Here is a 21,273-nt window from a genome sequence, read left to right on the forward strand (position 1 = left end):
TGTGACGGAGCTTATGCTCATGGGTTATGGTCTGGGTCAGAACGTAGGGAGCACATTAATGTCCTTGAATTAAGGGCAATCTTTTATGCTCTGATCTCCTTTTCAGATGCGGTCCAGAACAAGTCCGTCCAAGTCCTGACAGACAACACGACGGCGATGTTCTATGTCAACAAGCAAGGGGGCACGGCGTCTGTGGCACTATGCACCGAAGCGATGAGGCTTTGGCAGTGGGCTATAGACCATGCTGTGTGGTTGCATGCTGTTCACATCCCGGGAGTAGAGAACTCTATGGCGGATCAGTTGAGCAGGATAAAAGGGGACAACCACGAGTGGTCCCTTCAGGACATGTATCTTGCTCCGATTTTTTCCAGGTGGGGGGATCCGGAGCTGGACCTGTTTGCGACAGCAGAGAATCGCAAGGCCCCATGTTTTTGCTCCAGGGGAGGCGTAGGCCTAGGGTCACATGGGGACGCATTTCAACTAAGTTGGTCAGGTCCCCTGTGTTATGCCTTCCCCCCATTCCCGCTGCTAGCCAGGGTGCTCAGCAAGATCCAGAGGGACGGGGCGACAGTCATCCTGGTGGCCCCGTTTTGGCCGAGGCAACCCTGGTTTCACTCCCTCCTGAGTTTGCAGACTCAGTCCATCAGTCTCCCAGTAGTTCCAGACCTTCTGTCCTGCGAGGGGGTGTTTCACCACAACATCGGGAAACTCAGACTGACAGCGTGGCTGATCAGGCCGGGGGTTCCTTTTCTTCAGCAGTAAAGCACGTCTTGCTTAACGCTAGACGTCTGTCTACGAGACAGTCCTATGCTTTGAAGTGGGACAAATTTTCGGCCTGGTGTCGACAGCGAGCCTTGGACCCTTTTTTGGCTCCTCTCTCTGACATATTGGAGTTTTTGTGGGAAGTTAAACAGAAAGGCCTGTCTAATAGTTCAGTTAAGGTTTATTTAGCAGCTATTTCGGCTTTCCATCCTCCTATTGATAAGAAATCTGTGTTCTCCCACTACTCTGCACGTTTGTTTTTACGAGGGTTGAATAATTTGTTTCCCCCCATTCGGGCTCTGATCCCACAATGGTCATTGCCTTTAGTTCTGGCTCGCCTAATGTCCAAACCGTTCGAGCCGTTGGCCTCGTGCCCGTTACGTTTTTTATCCATGAAAGTAGCCTTTTTAGTTGCGGCCACCTCGGCCAGAAGAGTGGGGGAGTTGGCGGCTTTATCTTGCGAACCGCCTTATCTAAAGTTACACCCTGAGAAGGTTGTTCTTCGTACCAAAGTAGAGTTCTTACCTAAGGTGGTGTCTCGTTTTCATCTGTCCCAGGAGCTGATACTGCCAGTTTTCTTTCCAGTTCAGAACTCGGAGGCAGAGAAAGCTCTTCATTCTTTGGACGTCCGCAGAGCTATCCTGTTTTATTTAGATAGGGTTAAGTCTTTTAGGCTTGATTCTAACTTATTTGTTTGTTTTGCGGGGCAGAATAAGGGGAAACGGGCTACGTCCCAGACCATCTCGAGATGGGTGGTCCAGACTATTTTGACTTGTTATTCTACTGCTAACTTACCTTGCCCCTTGGAGGTGCGTGCCCATTCCACCAGGTCCCAGGCGTCGTCTGCGGCTCTTCTCAGAGGTGTTCCTCTTCACGACATCTGTAGAGCGGCAACGTGGGCCTCGGCGGATACCTTCGTGAAACATTATGCGCTGGACATCCTGGATAGAAAGGAGACAGCGGTGGGCACAGCGGTTCTCCATTCCATCTTTGTGTGATGCTTTGGCGTCACCTCCACCCAGGTATTAAGCTTTGTAATCTTCCCATGTGGGACTGCACAGGAAGACCGTAGATGAAAAACAGGTTTTACTTACCATAACTGTTGTTCATCTAGGTCTTCCGTGCAGGCACACATGCCCTCCCTCCTTCCCCGCTAACTCTCTTGGTACTTACCTTGCAGGGGGCGGCGAAAGAGGAACTGAGGGTATGTGAGGGGCGCTCCGCCTCCTAGGAGCCGTTTCGGCGGGAAAGCGGCCGCGCATGCGCGATTGGAGGCTGGAGCGCCCCCTAGTGGTTTAGAGCTATAAAAATCTCCGGTATCGGCAGGCCTGCGCGTGCGCAGTCCCATGTGTGCCTGCACGGAAGACCTAGATGAACAACAGTTATGGTAAGTAAAACCTGTTTATCTTTCAGGAGTTGTGCATAAGGTTCGGCACCCCAGAGGTGGATCTCTTTGCCTCTCTGAAGAACAGGCAGGTCCCCAAGTTCTTCTCAAGGTACAGGGAACCGGAGGCGTTGGGGGTAGACGCACTGAGCCAGGAGTGGCCGCGCCGATTACTGTACGCATTTCCCCCAACGAAGATCATCCACAGAGTCATACAGAGGATCATAGATCAGAGGGCGGACGTGGTCCTAATCGCGCCATTTTGGCCCAGAAGGCCCTGGTTCCAAGATCTCAAGAGGCTGTCTCACCCGAACCCGTGGACCCTTCCGTGCCAGGAGGATCTACTAGTACAAGGGGAAATTCTACATCCGAACCCAGGTTCTCTGAGGTTGACGGCTTGGCGGTTGAGCGTGAACAGCTCAAGGAACTAGGATATCCGGAGAAGGTGGTGGAGACGATGCTCGCCTCGCGGAAAGGCTCGACCAACAAGAGCTACAATAGAACGTGGCAGCGTTTCTCCCAATGGTGCATGGGGAAAGGTCGGGATCCCATGTCGGCATCGGTGACGCAGATCCTTGTTTTTCTCCAGGATGGTCTAGACAAAGGTCTCAGCACCAGTACGCTCAAAAGACAGGTGGCGGCGATCTCTGCGATCAGGGGATCTCAGTCAGGGGCATCGCTCGCTTCGCATCCTCATATTAAGAGGTTCCTGAGAGGAACAACGCTACTGAATCCACCCCAAGTGCATCGTTTTCCTACGTGGAACTTGAACCTAGTCCTGAAGGCCCTTACCAGGGAGCCATTTGAACCGATGGCGACTTGTTCCCTCAAAAATCTGACTCTAAAGACAATCTTCCTAGTGGGCCTGACTTCGGCCAGGAGGGTTTCAGAATTAGGTGCACTGTCTATAAGTAAGGAATTGTGCATTTTCCACCAGGATAAAGTAGTGCTTCGAACAGACCCTGCGTTTATCCCCAAGGTCAACACGCCCTTTCATAGGGGGGAAGACATCATCCTGCCCTCCTTCTGTGCTAACCCCAAACATGAGAAGGAAAGGGAATGGCACACGCTAGATGTGCGTAGGGCCCTAAGTTTCTACATAGATAGGACCAGTCATGTAAGGAAAGTGGAGTGCATGTTCGTATCCTTCAGGAATAGCTCCCTGGGGAAGAAAGTCTCTCTGTCCACACTAAGCAGATGGATTAGGGAGTGCATTGTGCTAGCTTACAGATCCAGGAATGTTTCTCCCCCGGCAGGGATTACGGCTCATTCCCTCAGAGGGGCAGCCACCTCAGCAGCTTATAGGTCATTCCCATCCCTGGAAAGGATATGCAAGGCGGCCACGTGGAGGTCGGTTCACACCTTCACGAAACACTATAGGATAGATAGGATGTCTTCCTCCGAGGCTGCCTTCGGCAGGAGAGTGCTACAGCACGTCCTGGATTCCTAGAACACCCACCCAGGGGCACACTGCTAGGAGTATATCCCACTAGTGCTGACTGCCCCACTCCGGACCACAGGAGAACGGAAGATTTGTATACACTTACCGTGAATCTTCCTTTCTTAGTGGTCCAGGAGTGGGGCAGTCAGACCCCGCCCATTAAAAATATAGAAATAACTAAGTAAATAAATAAGGGGGAAAGACAGATATATATGAAGGACTAGTAATCAGAAAATACAGAAATAGTGTCTATGGTTAATACTAAGGGAACAGGACACCGGCAAGGTCCATGGATCCTGGAGAGTTCCTGGAGTTCACCCAGAATTTGACAGTTGTATTGAATGTTTTAATTGACTGTTGTTGTTAGTTATGATCCAGAACAGGAATGAGCTGGACTGAGACTTCAAGGGGTTTATACGGGCTTGGAAAGGAACTGAGTCATCCTGGGAGCCCCTCCCCCGAGGATCGCAAGTTTGTCCGGCCCTGCGCAAGAGACGGAGGAGGAGCTACCCACTAGTGCTGACTGCCCCACTCCTGGACCACTAAGAAAGGAAGATTCACGGTAAGTGTATACAAATCTTCCGTTCCTCCCTGTTCACTTGATCAAGTGGAGCGCAAGTGGAGCGCTAGTGAACAGGGAGGAATACACGTAAGTCTGTTCACTTGCCGTTCAAGTGTCATTCGTCACTTGTAGCTTGGATCTTACTCTACGCTTCTCAGAGAGAAGAGCTCCAAAATGTTTATGTAACAAGTCAGTGTAGCTTTTGTGTTTGACACTTTAATGAAGGCGTACTGTAGTTTCAACTGACATTGCTTTGGATTTTTAAGAAGCAATTCTAAAAAAAGAGAGAGATTGAGAGCCAAGCTACAAGTGACACCTGACACAGGTTGGACACTTGTCAGCTTCCCTCAAGTTTTGATGGGAAATGTAGGCATCCTGGTTTTACAGCTTGGCTCTCTATTACAGCTGCAAGACCAGGATGCCTACATTTCCCATCAAAACTTGAGGGAAGCTGACAAGTGTCCAACCTGTGTCAGGCGTCACTTGTAGCTTGGCTCTGCCTTACCTAGCTTCTATTCCCCCCCTGTTCTTCAGTGTCACAAAGGGGGTTTTCAAACTAGTATACCCAGTTTGATGAGACTACCATTTTCTTTGTTGCCTGTGTCACACAAGTGTCACTCCCCAAAGGCTCTGTCAATTTCACATCCCTACAAGGAGGGTAGTTTAAAAAGACAGAGCCAGCGGAGATTCTCCTCAGGGGCTTTGTTAATTTCATCTTTGCCTCCCTGAAGGCTCTGTCAATTAAATTAACAAACCCTCTGAGGAATTAACTCCACCAGTTCTGCCTTGTAAAGCTACGCTTCCCAGCTAACCTTACGTCTCCCTTCACTTGAGCATCCTCGTGTAAGATGTCTCATGTAGAGAGACTCTCAGTTCTCAGTGGTTTACGCCTTATGACGTTGAGGGACAGGGCTTTATGTCTTAAAGCTGCCTTATAGGAACAAATGCTTTTGGTTGTATTAAAGTCTGTTTCCAGCCATCTTCATCAAAAACAGCCTTAGCATAGAAAGAGTCAAGCCCTGTTATTATGGCTTCAACGTGTTTGGCTTCAGTGACCGTTCAAGGTCAATCAATCTTTGCAAACTAAAATGAGAGTTCTTAAGGCTCCTCCTTAGAACCAATTAGAATTCGCTGTCGGGGGAAAAAGCAGTCAAAGATCAGGGGTTGGGTCCCTTCTGCCATGCCAAGCCTCTGGACAAAATGCAGTGAAGGGTATCATTGGATCCATTCCCAGGAATATGAAGAGATCACCATTGAGTTTGTGTAAGAGCCATCAGTCAGTTATCTATTGAAACGATTAAAGTAATCCAGCTTGGTGTGTAAAGTTGACTGAGTAATAATAAATCAATATTACAAAAGATTATTATTCAATCTTCTTTGAAAAAGTTGCATCATACATTGAAATGGTTCTATTGTCTGAGAGAAAAAGTAGAAAATACTTTTCTCCTCACTTGCTCCCTAAATCAAGGATTGGGGGATGTGAGATCCAAAAAAATACTTATTTGTTGTCTGAGCATCATGGGCCGTAGGAATTACATCATTACCCAACAATGCTTAGATGTTATCCTGTTTATGATCCTGATATGCAGGGCTTTTTTTCAGCTGGAACGCGGTGGAACGGAGTTCCGGCGCATCTTGAAAATGGTCACATGGCCGGTGGCCCTGCCCTCTGATCTCCAGACAGAGGGGAGTTTAGACCATTTTCGCCAAGGATGATTTAAACTTTAAAAAACTCCCCCCTTGTTCCAGCTGACCCAAAGTGACGTCATTGTGCGGTCCTGAGTTCCACCACCTTTTTTCTTGGAAAAAAAGCCCTGCTGATATGTAATACAGGAATGTCACAGCGCAGTCTTTCATTTGTGCAGTGACACCACCATAGGATTGATGTTCTGTGCATAGTTATCAGAGCGAGACATCAAGGAGGAGACATGGGTTCAGTATTGCATACCATAGCTGCCCACCAATGCACAAGGAAGGAGAATACATCCTCCTTGAGACTTAAAGAAATGTTCCAGAAGAGTGCCTTGCAGAACTGATAGCTGATCTGAAGCAGGGATAAGGAAAGAATTTCAGCATGAATGGGTGAAGAACCTGAAGAGTAAGCAGCTAGCGCTGGACAAACATGGCAGGACTTGATGCTTACTTCTTGTACTCTTAAAGAGGTTCAAAAGTTTTCCATTTAGCAGCTTTTCCCCCATTCTTTTGTAATGTAGCCTCAGCAACAAGGCTGTTCTACTGCTCAGCCAAAACAAGGGGCAATTTTCACAAGCCGCTGTGAGGAAACCACATCGTCTTTTTCAGTGATTTATCTCATCCGTTCTCGAAAGGTGTGAAACTGGTTGCACATAGATAGGCATTGGGAGAACATGATGGAAACTTGTCTCCATGGCTGAAGTCGCAGGGCTGTTGCTCCCATGCATTCTGAGTCCAATGTCGTCCTCCTGCGTTGCATTACTTTAAAACAGAAGAGCATTTGGGTGCCTACCTTAATACAAGAGAACTTGGTCTCTCAAGTGTAGGGAGTTAGCTGGGAAGTATAGTTTTAAAAGACAGAGCCGAAGGTTGTCAATTTCACCCCTCTACACAGAGCCTGCAGACAGGGATCACTCCTCAGAGGCTCTGTCAATTTCACCTCTCCTTTGGGAGGCGAAGATGAAATTAACAAACCCTCTGAGGAGTGATCTCTGCCTGCTGTGATAGAGAGGTGAAATTGTCGGATCCTTTGGCTCTGTCTTTTTAAACTGTGCTTCCCAACTAACATTGCGTCTCCCTACACTTGAGCGTCTTTGTATAAGATGTTTTGTGTAGAGAGACTCTTAGTTAAGTTTTGAGAAAGAAAGAAATGTTCTTTTTTGTTGAAACTCCATACAGGATAGGATAAGTGAGAGAGGGATCTCTTACTAGCTATCTAGTCTTAAGAGGACAGCATGCCCTGCATTCATGGTAGCAAGACAGAGAAGATGGGGAGAGAGTGACAAAGAGCAGGATGATGAGGTGTCATGAAGAGGAAGTCCCTGAGAATAGCAGCCTACACATCAAAGGACAGGGCCAGGGAAGTAAAGGGCAAAAGGGTAAACGGATCCCATACCTCTCCATCTTTCTCACTCTCTGGCTTGTCGCCTTCTGAAACCTGAGTAAGGAAGAGTGTTCAGTCCTCCTCCTCTTACAGAAACACAGTAAAAGGAAGGCTGGGCGTGTGCTGCAAACATTTTTACACATTGAACCCCTGCCTGCTCCCCACCACCAGTAGCAGCTTTCGCTGCAGAAATACAGCCTGGTGAAAGTGAGATGCAGCATTAGGAAAACTGCCGGCCATTCCTTTGGCCTCCTATAACACCTTGTAATGATGAGCTGAGTTTGAGACTAAGTGTTTTATTGATCGGAAATGCTGGCAAATCCTTCACTTTTCTGGAACTTGATGATCTTGCATTTTTTAAATTAATTTTTATCTTCTCAGCGGCCTGCTTTTATTACACGTTTGCACTATTACATTTATCATGCTTAAATGAATAGGTTAAAATGGTGTGGTGTGGGAAATTAAGTGCAAAAGCATGCAGACCGGCTGAGGCCTTTGTCTAGTTGTAATTGCAGGAGACTTTTGAGGATGTAATGAAAACCCACTTTGCAGTGTGCAGGGGTACTCTCAACCCAGACTGAACCCAAATTCAGACTTTCTCCATCAGCCTGTTTGTAAATAACTATTTCTTAGTTTTGGTTTTCCATTTGCAAATTGGGACTGTCAAGTTATGAGGACCGATTTGAAAGTTCTTAAAGGACTTTACACACCCATTACGGTGAATACTTCAAGGCAGAATTCCTGTTCCCACAAGACTGGAGGCAGTCGGAATTTTACTTGTGTTCTTGGTTTGACGCATGTTATACAAACACTGTGTATCATGAAGTTGATTCACAAGAATATTCTGCACATTTTCTCCTTCAAAAATATCTTGGTTTCTCTTATACCCCTTTTTATATGCTTGACATAACGAAGACTGTTGGTCTGTAAATGGATTTAGTAGTAGATGCGTTGAGTTTTTTTTGATGTAACTTGAAGAAATGGGCTTTTCTGAATATGACCTAAATTCTTTTTGTTAGCCCTCTTTGAGTTTTCAAAATGTTTAGTCTGTATGAAATGTATATGAAGCTATAACAAGCTATAAATCAGCCAGGCCACTATCAACCTCATATTGTAGATGGAGTGGAAGTGGGGGACAGAGTCAAAGAGCGGCTGGCTTGTTTAGGGCCACCTGACAACTTCATAGCTGAGATAGAATTTAAAGCCGAGACTTCCCATTTACTGTTCAGCCTCTTGGCCCGTGTTTTAGAGCCTTTCCATTCAGAAAAAACAGCACCATGGAAAACAGCAAGAAAGTACTTAATGGACTTATTAGGTTCAAGCTTAAGCATCGTAGTTCATTGTCCAGCAGGGGTTACAAAGTAATTCTGGAATTATAATTGTTGTAGTTGTTAAGTGTTTTTGAGACCTCTGTCCCGTCCAGTGTAGAGTACATAAGAAGACCCCTGCTGGATTAGGCCAGTGCATCCAGCTTTCAACCAGTTGCTGTGGAGGGAGGACCAAAAATAGGGAGTGGAGGAAAAGGTCTTCCCCAGTGCTGGTATTCAGAGGTAAACTGTCTCTGGATGTGGAGGTTCCCATTAGTCATCCTGGCAGGTCCCCTTTTAAAGCCACCTGCTAGGAGCTAGATCTAGCAGCTTTACTGATAAAAGTACAGTTATGGACTTAGTGTTATTGTTTCTCTGTGGAGCATCTTGAGCAGGGGTCATTTCGAGGGGGAACGTGCTGGAACACAGTTCCAGCAGTTCCCCAAAGAGGTCACATGTCAGGTGGCCCCACCCACCTGACACTCGGCCATTTTGGGCCTGTTTTGTCCTGGATTGGGGCCGAAAAGGCCCAGACCGGGCCTCTGACGGGTGGTGGATCATGCTCCTGTTCAGCAGCAGCCCAATCCTAACCATTTTGGGTCCCTTTTCAGCCATTTTCAGCCCCTTTCTGCCATTTTGGGCCCAATTTCGGCCCTGAATGGCCAGGATTGGGTCCAAAGCAGCCAGGATAGGTGATGTCAGGGGGTGTGGCATATGCAAATCAGATACGCTAACGACACATTTCCGGTGATGCCAAGGGGCGTGGCATATGCTAATGAGATATGCTAATGTATTATGCTAATGAGTGCCTCCAGTTCTTTTTCTACAAAATGACCCCTGATCTTGAGCATGTGAGACATGTGGATCAGCCTTGCATCTTTAGACTGACTGCCTTTCTGCAAATCTTCTCCCCAGTATCTCACTAACGTCATACTTCAGTGGAGTTTTGAACGTAGTTTGATGGGAGATGGGGATCAGCGTTTAAAGAAAAGTCTCAGGTTCCACCAGGCTAGCCCAACTCCTTGCATGGGCCAAAGTCACTGTTCGGATATTGGCCTTGAAGCTAGACGTTGCGGCATCCGTAAGTCTGACCCATGGTCACTGCCATCATTTTAGAGGTGAAGTCGGGTCATTTAAAAATGCTGCGAGGGCCTGATCTTGATTAGGGCTGCAACATGGCCGAACCAAGCAAATCTTGTGCCCCCTCCCCCGCTTACCTCATGCCTTTTCAAGTGCAGAAACAGGACTCTTTGGCACCTGAAGAAGTGTGGGAGCAGACAAAATCGTCTGGTCCTGCTGTGTTGCAGGCCTGATCCAGATCAGCCTCCGTGGCATTTTTAAAAGGCTCAAGATCTCCTTTAGAATGGCGGGGTCCAGATAGGGATCCCATTCCCTTGGTGGGGGCGGGGATTCCCCCGTTTTCACCCTCCACCCCCTGCCTCCACTTAACTGGCTGGCAGAGGAGGAAGGTATGGGAACGGGCCTCCCGGGCGCACTCCCAAGGTGGTGCAACAATGGCACTGATGTCACCACGCCCCCCCCCCCAAGAGCACTTCTGCGCTTCACCATAGGTCAATTCGGGCCCCAAATGCCAACCCTATGTCCAGGGGTCAAACCAGTGGATGCCCCTGGCCTAATTTAAAGCTATTCCTCAATGAGGCAACGTCTCCACACAGCTTCTTTTCGGAGAGAAACTCCATGCCTATACACATTTCCATTCTACATGACAAATGGTGCTGTATGTACTAAGTGTTTTCTGATCCAGCTGTTTACCACACCCCCTAGGCTTCTATTTTACATGGCTAAAATATTTGCATTGTTCTACTTTCTTTAGCTCAAGCAGCCAAGAAGCTGTTTCAGTGCATGGTGATTGCCTCACATTTTGTGTATCAATCTGAGTGACCCTCAATGTCATTTGATTTAACAGCAATATATTCTACTACCCTGCCATCTACTAGGGTGGTATTGCACACCCCTCCAAGAACAATGTCTTAGTTGTTTTTATAACCCAGGTTAATAGGAGTGGCTGACCACTAATCGGGTTTTCAGATAAGGGGATTTTTCTTATTGTAAGTTTTAAACCAATTTGCTGTTGGAATGAATGTCTTGATAGTAACAAATATATTCTCAAGGTGGGGCCTTCTGTCTGCATGGCAGTTCTTACTCTTGAATTCAGCTACCGTAGTTCTTTGAACGCTTGCTACCTTTACAATCCGTGCACTATTTAAGAATATTTCCCATGTTCCTGCGTATCTATTATTTATCATATGTATGGAACTTAAAGTGCAAACCTTTACAGGCCTTTCCTCAACTTGATTGAGGAATTAGGACATTAATATTCCTGTTCTAATATTTATTCTACATACTCTGCAAACTGAGGTACATATTCAGTTGTCCAAGGTTATATTCAATGATCTTATGGCCAAGTGAGAATTTGAACTGACTGTTCCTATATTGGTATTAACAGATAGTAGTCTTGCAATATGGTTTTGCAATATACATATTTGTTTTTCTGAAAAGCGCCACTCATTAGGAAAGTGTGTCTTTTATTTTGAAGAAAGCTAAAGGCTAAAGATAAATACCACTTCTGGTGGAGAGGCGGCTGGAGGTTCAGGCCTGGACGTGCAGGACAGACTTATAGTGCCATCCTAAGCAGAGTGGTACCCTTCTAAGTCCATTGAAGTCAGTGGTGCTTAGAAAGGTGCCACTGTGCTTAGCGTGGTGCAGCTGGACTTGCCCAACTGTCTTCAATATGGGAAGTGATCTGAATCGTCGTGTTTTGGAGGTCTTTTAATATACCAAAGCTTTCCGCTGGATGCTTAACAATGTCATTTGTTCAGAAGCGTCTCCTCCTTTCACCCCTCCATGAATCACCTAAATTTTGAGACTGTAACCTGCTTGGGGCTTAGGTGCTTACGAAAGCCCCATGTACATGAGCTCTAAAATAATTGATAATTGTAGAGTAATATCAGCAGGAGCTGTTCTTTCTGCCTGCTCATTTCATTCATGTCACTTTTTTTTCTTTGCATTTATGCATTGAGTGAAAGCCTAGAATAACTAATTCAGAAATGCTAAAAATAAGATCCATTATCCGTGGAAGAGGTCAGGAGCCCCCCCCCTTTCTCCCCCAACCCCTTTACTGTACCAGCTGATATTTGAGTAAGTGGCAATCGATCTTCGTAATGTCTGGTTCTCGTTTTTCAAAAACGAACGGGGCTGTGGCTTTAAGTAATCACTGGCTGCTTGTGCCAAGTCCAGAAGCTGCAGCGTCTGCCTCCGGTGGGGGGAGAAACCAGTAGAAGAAGTACGGTAACTGCAAAGCCTGATGAAGCAGAGGAGGCTGAGGCCGTGTCCAATGGAGTGTTAGCTTAGTGGTGAGTTAAATGTAGCTCGACCAGTTTACTTTGGGGTAGTGCTGCCACCTGTGTGCTCCTGCTGTGTTTGTGTAGCGGGGAAAACGAAAAGCTGGGTGCTGAAGCTGGACCATGGGCTGCTCTAGCAGCAAAATGTGCCTGTATTCTCAGTGTACTGCAAAAAAGGTAATTAGTGTTTTGTTCTGTAGTGCTCTTCTGGAACGACACCAGGGAACTCTTAAGCAGTGCTTTACTGCAAGCAAGATTGCGGGGGGGGGGGGGACAGTTCCAGCAGCAAGCAGGGAGTGGGGGAACCTGGCTGTAGCGAGCTCTGCAATGTTCTGCCCTCCACATCAGTGGCTGCATCTAAAGAGCCAAGGAGTACAGTGAAATTCACCTGCATCCTGGTTTATGGGGGCGCTGCAAGATTCTCATCCCGTTTAAAACCCTTTACTGTATTGTCGTGGAATGTTGGTTGACAGTGGGTTTGGGGGGGGAGGGGGGTGTAGAAGCAAAGATTTGCTGTTTTCAAGGGCTCTGTGCTAACATACACAAAGCGTGTTGAACTCTCAACACTGGTGTGAGTTGTATGGCTGTCTGAAATCTTGACCCAACAAACAACTTGTCAACTCTGTTTCTCCTCTCAATTTTGCGGCAAGGCAATATCCTGCTCTGGAAGGCTTAAACGTTTTCTATATCTAAGCACCATGTTTACCTTTGTTACAAAGTACATGCGCCACGTAATGTTTATCTCTTCATGCTCTCCTCTGAGTTATGGGAAGAGGCATGCATCCTGGATCCGAGAATGTTAGTTGAGTGCTGGTATTCTGTTTATGCTTGGGACAGCTAGTCCTCATACTTGCCCTGTAAGGTGAGGATTTTATTCATTGTGTACTTAGAGGCATGGTTCATGGGTTTTACCAAACTAGTTGCAAGATCTTTATTTTGGTATCTTTGCATTCTTAACTCAGGGCCATCTGTGTGTTTGTGAGGTTACAAAACTCTTATCCTGGATGATTCATATCTTGGCTTCTCTTTCCTGCCTCTTGTCATTCTACAGATAGCATCTGAGTTAATTGTTGGAAAGTGCCATGTTTTCTGTTCAGAGCATTTACTGTTTGTGTTTTTTTTTCCCCACAGAGAGAGGAAACAATAAAACGACAAAAAGAGCTATCCCTGGAACTTATCCACCTTCGTGGAGAGTTGGGTAAGCATATTTGTGGTGGTGATTTTTAACTTTTAAAAAACGTAGCAGCCAAATTGAATGAAGACATAACCCATGGTATTGCACCAGCAAAAATCTAATCCCTTGCCTGCATTCTGTTCAAGAGCTTACACTCTGCATTTCTCTGGCATTCTGACTGCATGACCTCCGGTTCACTGAATTCCTGGCACTAACTCTTGACTGAGCCTACGAGCCAAGCTACACGTGACGAATGACACTTGAGCGGCAAGTGAACAGACTCACATGTATTCCTCCCTGTTCACTTGTGCTCCACTTGATCGTGGAGTGCAAGGGGACAGGGAGGAATACACGTGAGTCTGTTCACTTGCCGTTCAAGTGTCATTCGTCACTTGTAGCTTGGCCCTGAGCCTACCAGAGCCCCTCCTGGAACCAGCGTCTGATGGCCAAAACATTCATGGGAGGAGGGGGTGGGGGGTGGAGAAGAGAAAGAAGCTGGCTTCCACTATGCATTTGTTCCTGTTTGTTTAAATGTTTTTTATAGATATGTATTTTACATCTTGCCAGTAAATGAAACAATTGTAAAATATTCTGTATTAATCATAATGTGTCATGCTGGGCCTTTGTAGACATGATAGTAAAATGAACAGGAAAAATGTCACTTACAGTAAATAGGTTAATTACCTGAAGGCAGCATAATGCTGGATATGATCTGAAATAAGGCATGGCCCAAGATTTCCAAGTAGAATTGCCAACCTCCATGTGGAGCCTGGATTTCTATCTGATCTCCAGACCACGAAGATCAGTTCCCCTGGAGAAATTGTCAGGCTTGGAGTGTGGTCTCCATGACATTGCACCCCTCCACTCCCCAAACTCCATCTTCCCCAGACACACCATCCCCAAATCTCCAGGAATTTCCCAAGATGGAGGTGGCAACCCTATTCCAAGTACCAAATGAAGGCTTGATTCTTAGAGCAGAGCCACAAGTGACAAAAGGCACAGATTGGACACTTGTCAGCTTCCCTCAAGTTTTGATGGGAAATGTAGGCAGCTTGGCGGAATGTTGGACAAGTGACAGTTGGAAAGTCCATTGGACAGCAGTCGGAGAGCGAAGCTGCAAGTCCAGGATGCCTACATGTCCCATCAAAACTTGAGGGAAGCAGACAAGTGTCCAATCTGTGCCTTTTGTCACTTGTGGTTCTGCTCTTAGCTGCAATCTCTTCAGAGTTTTAAGACTTAAAACTGGTAGCTGGCAGTTGTATACTGGTTAAAAGAGCAAGCTGTGTTCCAGTTCACCTGTTGCCTCCAACAGCAACTCACCGCAGCTCTTAAGCAAGCCGGCGCTCTCTGCTTCACCCTGTCTGCTGTACGGAGGCAACGCTGCCCTACCATTCTGGTCTGCTGTAAGAATCGATGAAAATGACATGTGTGAAATGTCTCGGGCAGTTTAAACAGTTTTATATGGATATGAAAAAGTAATTGAATCTGGATCTTTGAATTTGGATAATAGTATGGCTTTCATTTTCATTTCAGATGCACTGAAACAGCCTTTTTATTATGAGAATAATTAGCTGTCTGAAGCAGGGCAATTTCTTAAGTAGTAGGTTAGGATTTTTTTAAAGGTCTCTTATGTTGCAGAGGAGTTAGCACTGTTAGTCTGTAGTAGCAAAATAGTTGCAAATTACCATTAGAACCATCTATTTGGCTTTCAGGTTGTATTTGTAAACACGGCCTTGGCCACACGCACAAGCCTTAATACATTCCGACCTGTTTTTAACCACTAGAAGCTGCCTGTCTCGTTACAACTGCATCTGCTGCAAGCTCACACTAGGTTAGATAAAGGGCCTTTTTCTGTCCCAGGCCATGGAAGTCTTTGAATGGCTTTGTAAACCCTGGGTATTAGTCTAGTTATTGTCGAGTGCTGAATACGTTACCCAGTATTTTTCACAAGGGGGAATGAAACTCTGCCTCTTCTGCCCCTTGCTCCACTTATTTCACAAAAACGAACGAAGTTTGCTGTGTTACGTAACTAGAAGTGGGTCTGTGCAAATTCTACTTCTACTCAAACCTCAGTACTTTGCCTCTAGCACACATTTCCCTCTTTTTTTGTTTTTGGCTTCTGATTTTAATGCAGCTTAGAATAGCACTACACTGTAAAGAACTTTGAGAAGCCTGAATTAAACTTCCTGTAGAGATGGCACTCCCACCAAAAGCAACATTGTCAACAGAGTCTTTCCCACTGTTGAGAGAAAAGATTTGAGGAGATTTGAGAAGATGTGGAGAACGGGAGCTCTGCAAGCTTTAAAGCTGTTCAAGCTTTAAAATATGCATAGGGAAAATCATGCTGATCGAGAAATTTGGGGTCACTGTTCATTGCTGCCAGGTATCCAAGCGGCTTAAAATGTGCACCCCTCTTCGAGAGTGCAAAACCAGCCTTCTTAAGTTATGGGGCCCTTATGTGAAACCGAGTTCTTTGTGTACACTTCAAGAGTACTTTTTGCAAAGCCTATTAAGTGAAGCTGCTTTTGAGGTTAGTAGTCGAAGAGATTTAGCCTGCCGAGTGGTTTGGACGCAAAAGTTATTTGCATTTTTTGATTTCTAATTTCTGTTGTAATATCTGAAGTGAGTTTCTCCTAATGAGTGAAATCTGAATTGCTGAGGTCACCTGGTTGGCCAGCACCCATTAATCCTGCTACCCAAACTGCAAGATATGGTCACTTGTGACCTTCACATCTTGTTTCAGTGGAAAGGGCTCGCTAATGCATGGTTTCCTACTTTCAGATACTTGTAAAAGATCACTAGAATTGGTGTCCTGTGCTCTGTCAGAAAACTTTCAAGTTCATGATTTTAGGAAGGTTTGTTCCATTTTTAGCTCATCTTTCCTTCAAGGCTTTTAGGTGGCATATATAGCTGTTTCCCACACACACACACACACACACAGACCTACACATATTTGTCATCACAACAATCCTGTGAGGTAGGTTCAGCTGAGAGTGACTCGCCTAAGGTGAGCTTCATGTTGATGTGGTAATTTGGTCCCAGATCCCAGTCCAGTGCTTGAACCACTGCCACACCACACTGCTAGATTGGTTTGGCAAAAAAAAATAACCAAATTGCTCCCTTCTCTGTCTTTGTTTTGGAAGAATTTGATGTTGATGTGCTTTTTGAGGGTTACAGGTGGTTACATTTTTTTACCTGCCTTTCCCCAAGATGCTGAGGGTAGCGTGCATAGTTGCTTGTCCTCCATTCTCCGTTTTATTCTACAACAACCTTATGTGAGAGATTAAGGCTGAGAGATGGCAAGTGGTTCAAGGCAACGAGGGAGCTTTATCAGCCACTTCTTACTAGATTCCCCCAGTTCTAACCCAGTTCTAATCCTAGCCATTACCCCACTCTCAAATTACAAATTCGTTGCCTGGGCACTGGTGAAACACTGGCTTGTTCTGCATGTCTGTTTGTGTGGCACATATCAGAGTGCTTCTGTCCTGATAAGGGCACAGATTTGCAAGCCTGTCAGATGTCAAAGTGGCCTGTGATTCATTTCAACAGGGAAGGAACAATAAACCTGGCAAGGAAGGGACACCATTTGCTCTAACTGATACTTCCTTCAGATCTTTGTTATAAACTGATGTCCTGTGAGGGATAAATGGATAATAATAATATCAACAGTGTGTTTCTATACAGCTCTTCTAGACAGATTAGTTCCCACTCAGAGCGGTGAATATAGTCAGTGCTGATATTCTCCCCACCATACAGCTGGGGCTGAGAGGAGCGGCTTACCCAAGGCCTCCTGCTGAGTAAGATGGTCTGCTGCCTGGGAATGGGCAACCAAGGATTTGTGGGTCGGTACCACAGAACTCCTCTGCCAGCAGTCAAGAGGGATTTAGTGAATGTCTGTATGGCTGTTCCCACTTTTGAAAAGGAGTTCTTATCATATATAGACCTGCTGGCATGTAGTGAAGGATGTCTGGGTGGAATAAGACATATATCCAGGGCTTTTTTTCAGCTGGAACGCAGTTCTGGAACCTCTTGAAAATGGTCACATGGCTGGTGGCCCCGCCCCCTGATCTCCAGACAGAGGAGAGTTTAGATTGCCCTCCACGCTGCTCAGTGGTGTAGAGGGCAATCTAAACTCCCCTCTGTCTGGAGATCAGGGGGCGGGGCCACCAGCCATGTGACCATTTTCTCCGAGGGCAACCCACTGAGTTCCACCACCTCTTTTCCCAGAAAAAAAGCCCTGTATATATCGGGTATTTGATAGAACTTTCCAGTGAGACATAAGCCTTTCTGGTAGAGCTACAGAAATCAAATGCCCATGTTTTCTGCCAAAACCAATTCAGCTGTGAATACAATTGTGGAGGTACGAGAAAAACTGTGACACATTTATACAGCCGCAATTTGTTAGTATCCTGGCCTTGTTTGAGCAAATATTTTGAGTCTCTGATGAGGAGGTACTTAATCTATTAATCAACTTTATGAATGTTAAGTGAAGAAGAGCTGTTGGATTCCTTGAAGCGAAGTCATTTTCTTTAAAGAAAAAGAATCTATCCTTAAAATATATTTGGTGGTTGGTTATCCATTCCCTAACCAGTATGTTCACTTAACGTTGCTTACTTAAGCCATCTTTGGATGAGATTGAAAAGAGATGGGAAAATACATTTTTATAAGAGGCAGATTATCCATAACACAGCAATTGTGCAGATTTCTGCTGTCAGCATTATAGAAAAGGGAAGTAGAAGGTCTTTGAGGTAGTCCCTGTGTATTGACCACCTTTTTAGAAATATTTAGGATTTTTTAAAAAATAATTTCACATGTAAGTTGAACTGGATATATTTGAATTGTGGGTCTAATGAGCACAAAAGTTTTTTGCTTTGGGTTCAGAATGTGCAAGGCATTATTTCACTTTGCCAACCTAAAAGTGCAAAACAGGAAGCTTTCCTTTTGTAATTTTGTAATATTAGTTCCGTTCTGCTGGACTTTGGAGACATGACAGACCAGCAATGTTTGCAAAGGATTCTGCCCCGTGTTTTTCATTCTTTCTGTCGCTTTTTATTCCTCCCCTTCTCTCCTGGCATTTGCTGCGCCTACCGTTGCTGCCAGTGGTTGTGCCTCTGGTTCCTTCAGCTACAGGAGGCAAATTACACGAGGATGCTCAAGTAAAGGGAGATGCAGTGTTAGCCGGGAAGGGTATTTAAAAAGGCAGATTGGAAGGCTCTGTCAGTTTCATCTCTCTAGAGCTGGCAAAGATGGCTCCTTGTTCCTTTGCCTTGGGGAGGCAAAGAGGAAATACACCCTCTGAGGAGCGATCTTTGCCAGCTCTAGAGAGGTGAAACCGACAGAGCCTTCCAATCTATCTTTTAGAATGTGGCTTCCTGGCTAACATTGTGTCTTCCTTCACTCTAGCGTAATTTGTCTTGTGTAGAGAGACTTTCAGTCTCCTGCTTTCTACTACCATAATTGCCAGGGAGGAGGAGGAGGAATAATAACATTCGATTTATATACTGCCCTTCCGGATAAGTTAACTCCCACTCAGAGCAGTTTACAAAGTGTGTTGTTTTTATCCTTACAACAATCACCCTGTGAGGTGGGTCCAGAGGAGTTAGCCATGTTAGTCTGTAGTAACAAAATCAAAAAGAGTCCAGTAGCACCTTTAAGACTAACCAATTTTATTGTAGCATAAGCTTTCGAGAATCAAGTTCTCTTCGTCAGATGCATGATCCGAACTGGTCAAATACAGAAGAGGAGGGGAGAGAGGGGAGAAAGAAGGGGACATATATCACAAGGGGACAGGATGCAATTAGCGGGGAGGCAACCCAGCTAATGTTTGGGTTGCCTCCCCGCTAATTGCATCCTGTCCCCTTGTGATATATGTCCCCTTCTTTCTCCCCTCTCTCCCCTCCTCTTCTGTATTTGACCAGTTCGGATCATGCGTCTGATGAAGAGAACTTGATTCTCGAAAGCTTATGCTACAATAAAATTGGTTAGTCTTAAAGGTGCTACTGGACTCTTTGATTTTGTGAGGTGGGTGGGGCTGAGAGGCCAACAGCTTCATAGGCCAACAGCTACGTTTTGCATGTACTTCCTTCGTTTCTGGAATTTTAAGTTGAAATGAGAACCTTCAAAATTCCTTTCTGAAACCCCATGCAAGAGAGAGCAGATGGCCTCTGCTTCTGGACTTACTACCATGTATCATTGGGACCGTACTCATCCTCAAAAAATGTGGACACTGCTGTTTTTAAAGCTTTTGAGCTCTGTTGGATAATTCTAATAATTTATTTAGCTTTTTAATCGATCTGTTCTTTTCTAGGAACAGCTTCTACAGCATGTGAGAAATTGGAGAAAGACAGGAACGAACTACAAGCAGCTTATGAAGGATTTGTGCAGAAGCTGAACCAGCAGCACCAAAGTGATCTGTCTGAGCTGGAAGAGAGGCTAAAGCAGTTCTACACGGCAGAGTGTGAAAAATTACAGAGCATCTGTATTGAAGAAGCGGAAAAATATAAAGCGCAGCTCCAAGAGCAGGTAGGTGATCCAGGAGCGGAGGGGGGTGGGGCGAATGCTACGTGTGCACATTGTGCCAGCGATGCAACAGATACGCTGCGCCCACTGAAGTCAAGCATTCTACTCAGGGTGCAAATTATGATAGCTGCAAATCAGACTGAGAGATCTCTTTTCTCCTTCCTCCTTTTTCTTTGGTTCGTTCATCCATCCTGGAGATGAGTTTTGGAAAACTCTAAAGCTTGCACAATCCTCTGTAATTTCAGTTGGTCTTAGTAAAAGGAATGACATGATTTTTGTTCTGGGATAACGCAGACTGCTCGTGTCAGGCTGTTTCAGATTTGTAGAGGTTAAGAAAGGCATTGGACAGGTTAAGCCCCTGTTCAACACAGTTAGACCTATTGATAAATTCTCATTCAGCGTTTCTTGCCGGACGGATGTTGTAAGTTACAGAAAGCAACTGCTACAAAGCAAAATGCTACAGAATACCTTTTATTTTAGACCAACAAAACAGTCTGCAAATTTTTATGTTCTCCAGAATACTTCATGGGACTTTATGTTTACAGTCTACAGTTTGGTGTATGTTTTGCATATCCACATTTTGCGTAGAATGCCAGTCAGATGTGAAATAATTAAGTGGTGCTGGGTAGAGCTGGTATCAGGCTGCCCCTTTGGCCTGATGAGAAGGCAAAACAGCAGCCCAGCCCCCCCCCCCCAGTTAAATATATAAAAACCAACAGTAGCTCAGATGTCTCACTGATACCAAACTTGACAAACACGGTTGTCTTTATATTAATGTAGCGGAATGGAGATTATGCAGTAAATAATCTACCTTCAAAGTTCCTTTACTGATCTGAAATCAGTAGTTTTCAGCTGCATCCTAGTAAATTGAAATCTTCTGGCACACGTTTCTGAATGCTCCCATTTTTATGATGCCAAAGCCTTGTCTATTTATTCTTTTGCGTAGAGACAGTTTTTGTTCTATGGAAACTCAAGGGCTTTATTGGGAAATAATAGCTTACAACATGTTGGAGGATGAGCAGGAGAATGAGTAGTAGCAAAATAGTAAGGAGTCCAGTAGCACCTTTAAGACTAACCAACTTTTTTGTAGAATAAGCTTTTGATAGCCACAGCACTCTGACGAAGAAAGCTGTGGCTCGCAAAAGCTTATGCTACGATAAAGTTGGTTAGTCTTAAAGGTGCTACTGGACTCTTTACTCTTATGTTGCAAATTACCATTAGAACCATCTATTTGGCTTTCAGGTCGTATTTGTAAACACGGCCTTGGCCACACGCACAAGCCTTAATACATTCCGACCTATTTTTAACCACTGGAAGCTGCCTGTCTCGTTACAACTGCATCTGCTGCAAGCTCACACCGGGTTAGATAAAGGGCCTTTTTCTGTCCCAGGCCATGGAAGTCTTTGAATGGCTTTGTAAACCACCGGTATTAGTCTAGTTATTGTCGAGTGCTGAATACGTTACCCAGTATTTTTCACACAGCACAGCAACCTTTATTGGCATAAATAATACAGACAAAACAGGAGAAATGTTGTGGATTAAATTCATAGGGCAACACAATCGTGTCCCCAGACAGCAAAATTATCTCAGGATACAGCACAGTCATAGGGGGCTTTATAAAATGTTACCCTTGACTTCCACACATAAGCCAGGAATTCAGCAACGGATAGAGTTATTGCTGGACTC

The 21,273-nt window shown here is 45.2% G+C and overlaps 1 protein-coding gene across 8 annotated transcripts in view; it reads left to right on the top strand.

Annotated features, from left to right (window-relative positions):
• The window catches only part of MTUS1 (microtubule associated scaffold protein 1), a 154,943-nt gene that overhangs the window by 119,062 nt on the left and 14,608 nt on the right, over positions 1-21,273 (top strand). For 7 of the 8 annotated variants that reach the window (XM_054989687.1, XM_054989689.1, XM_054989686.1 and 4 more), the window contains 2 exons: positions 13,026-13,092; positions 19,376-19,590. In XM_054989687.1, the coding sequence (XP_054845662.1) occupies positions 13,026-13,092; positions 19,376-19,590 (282 nt within the window). Of the gene's footprint in view, positions 1-11,916; positions 12,072-13,025; positions 13,093-19,375; positions 19,591-21,273 lie in introns of those variants that run through there. The other variant, XM_054989694.1, reaches the window with a different exon arrangement.

The sequence above is a fragment of the Eublepharis macularius genome, chromosome 10 (assembly GCF_028583425.1).
Source record: "Eublepharis macularius isolate TG4126 chromosome 10, MPM_Emac_v1.0, whole genome shotgun sequence".
Taxonomy (NCBI): Eukaryota; Metazoa; Chordata; class Lepidosauria; order Squamata; family Eublepharidae; genus Eublepharis; species Eublepharis macularius.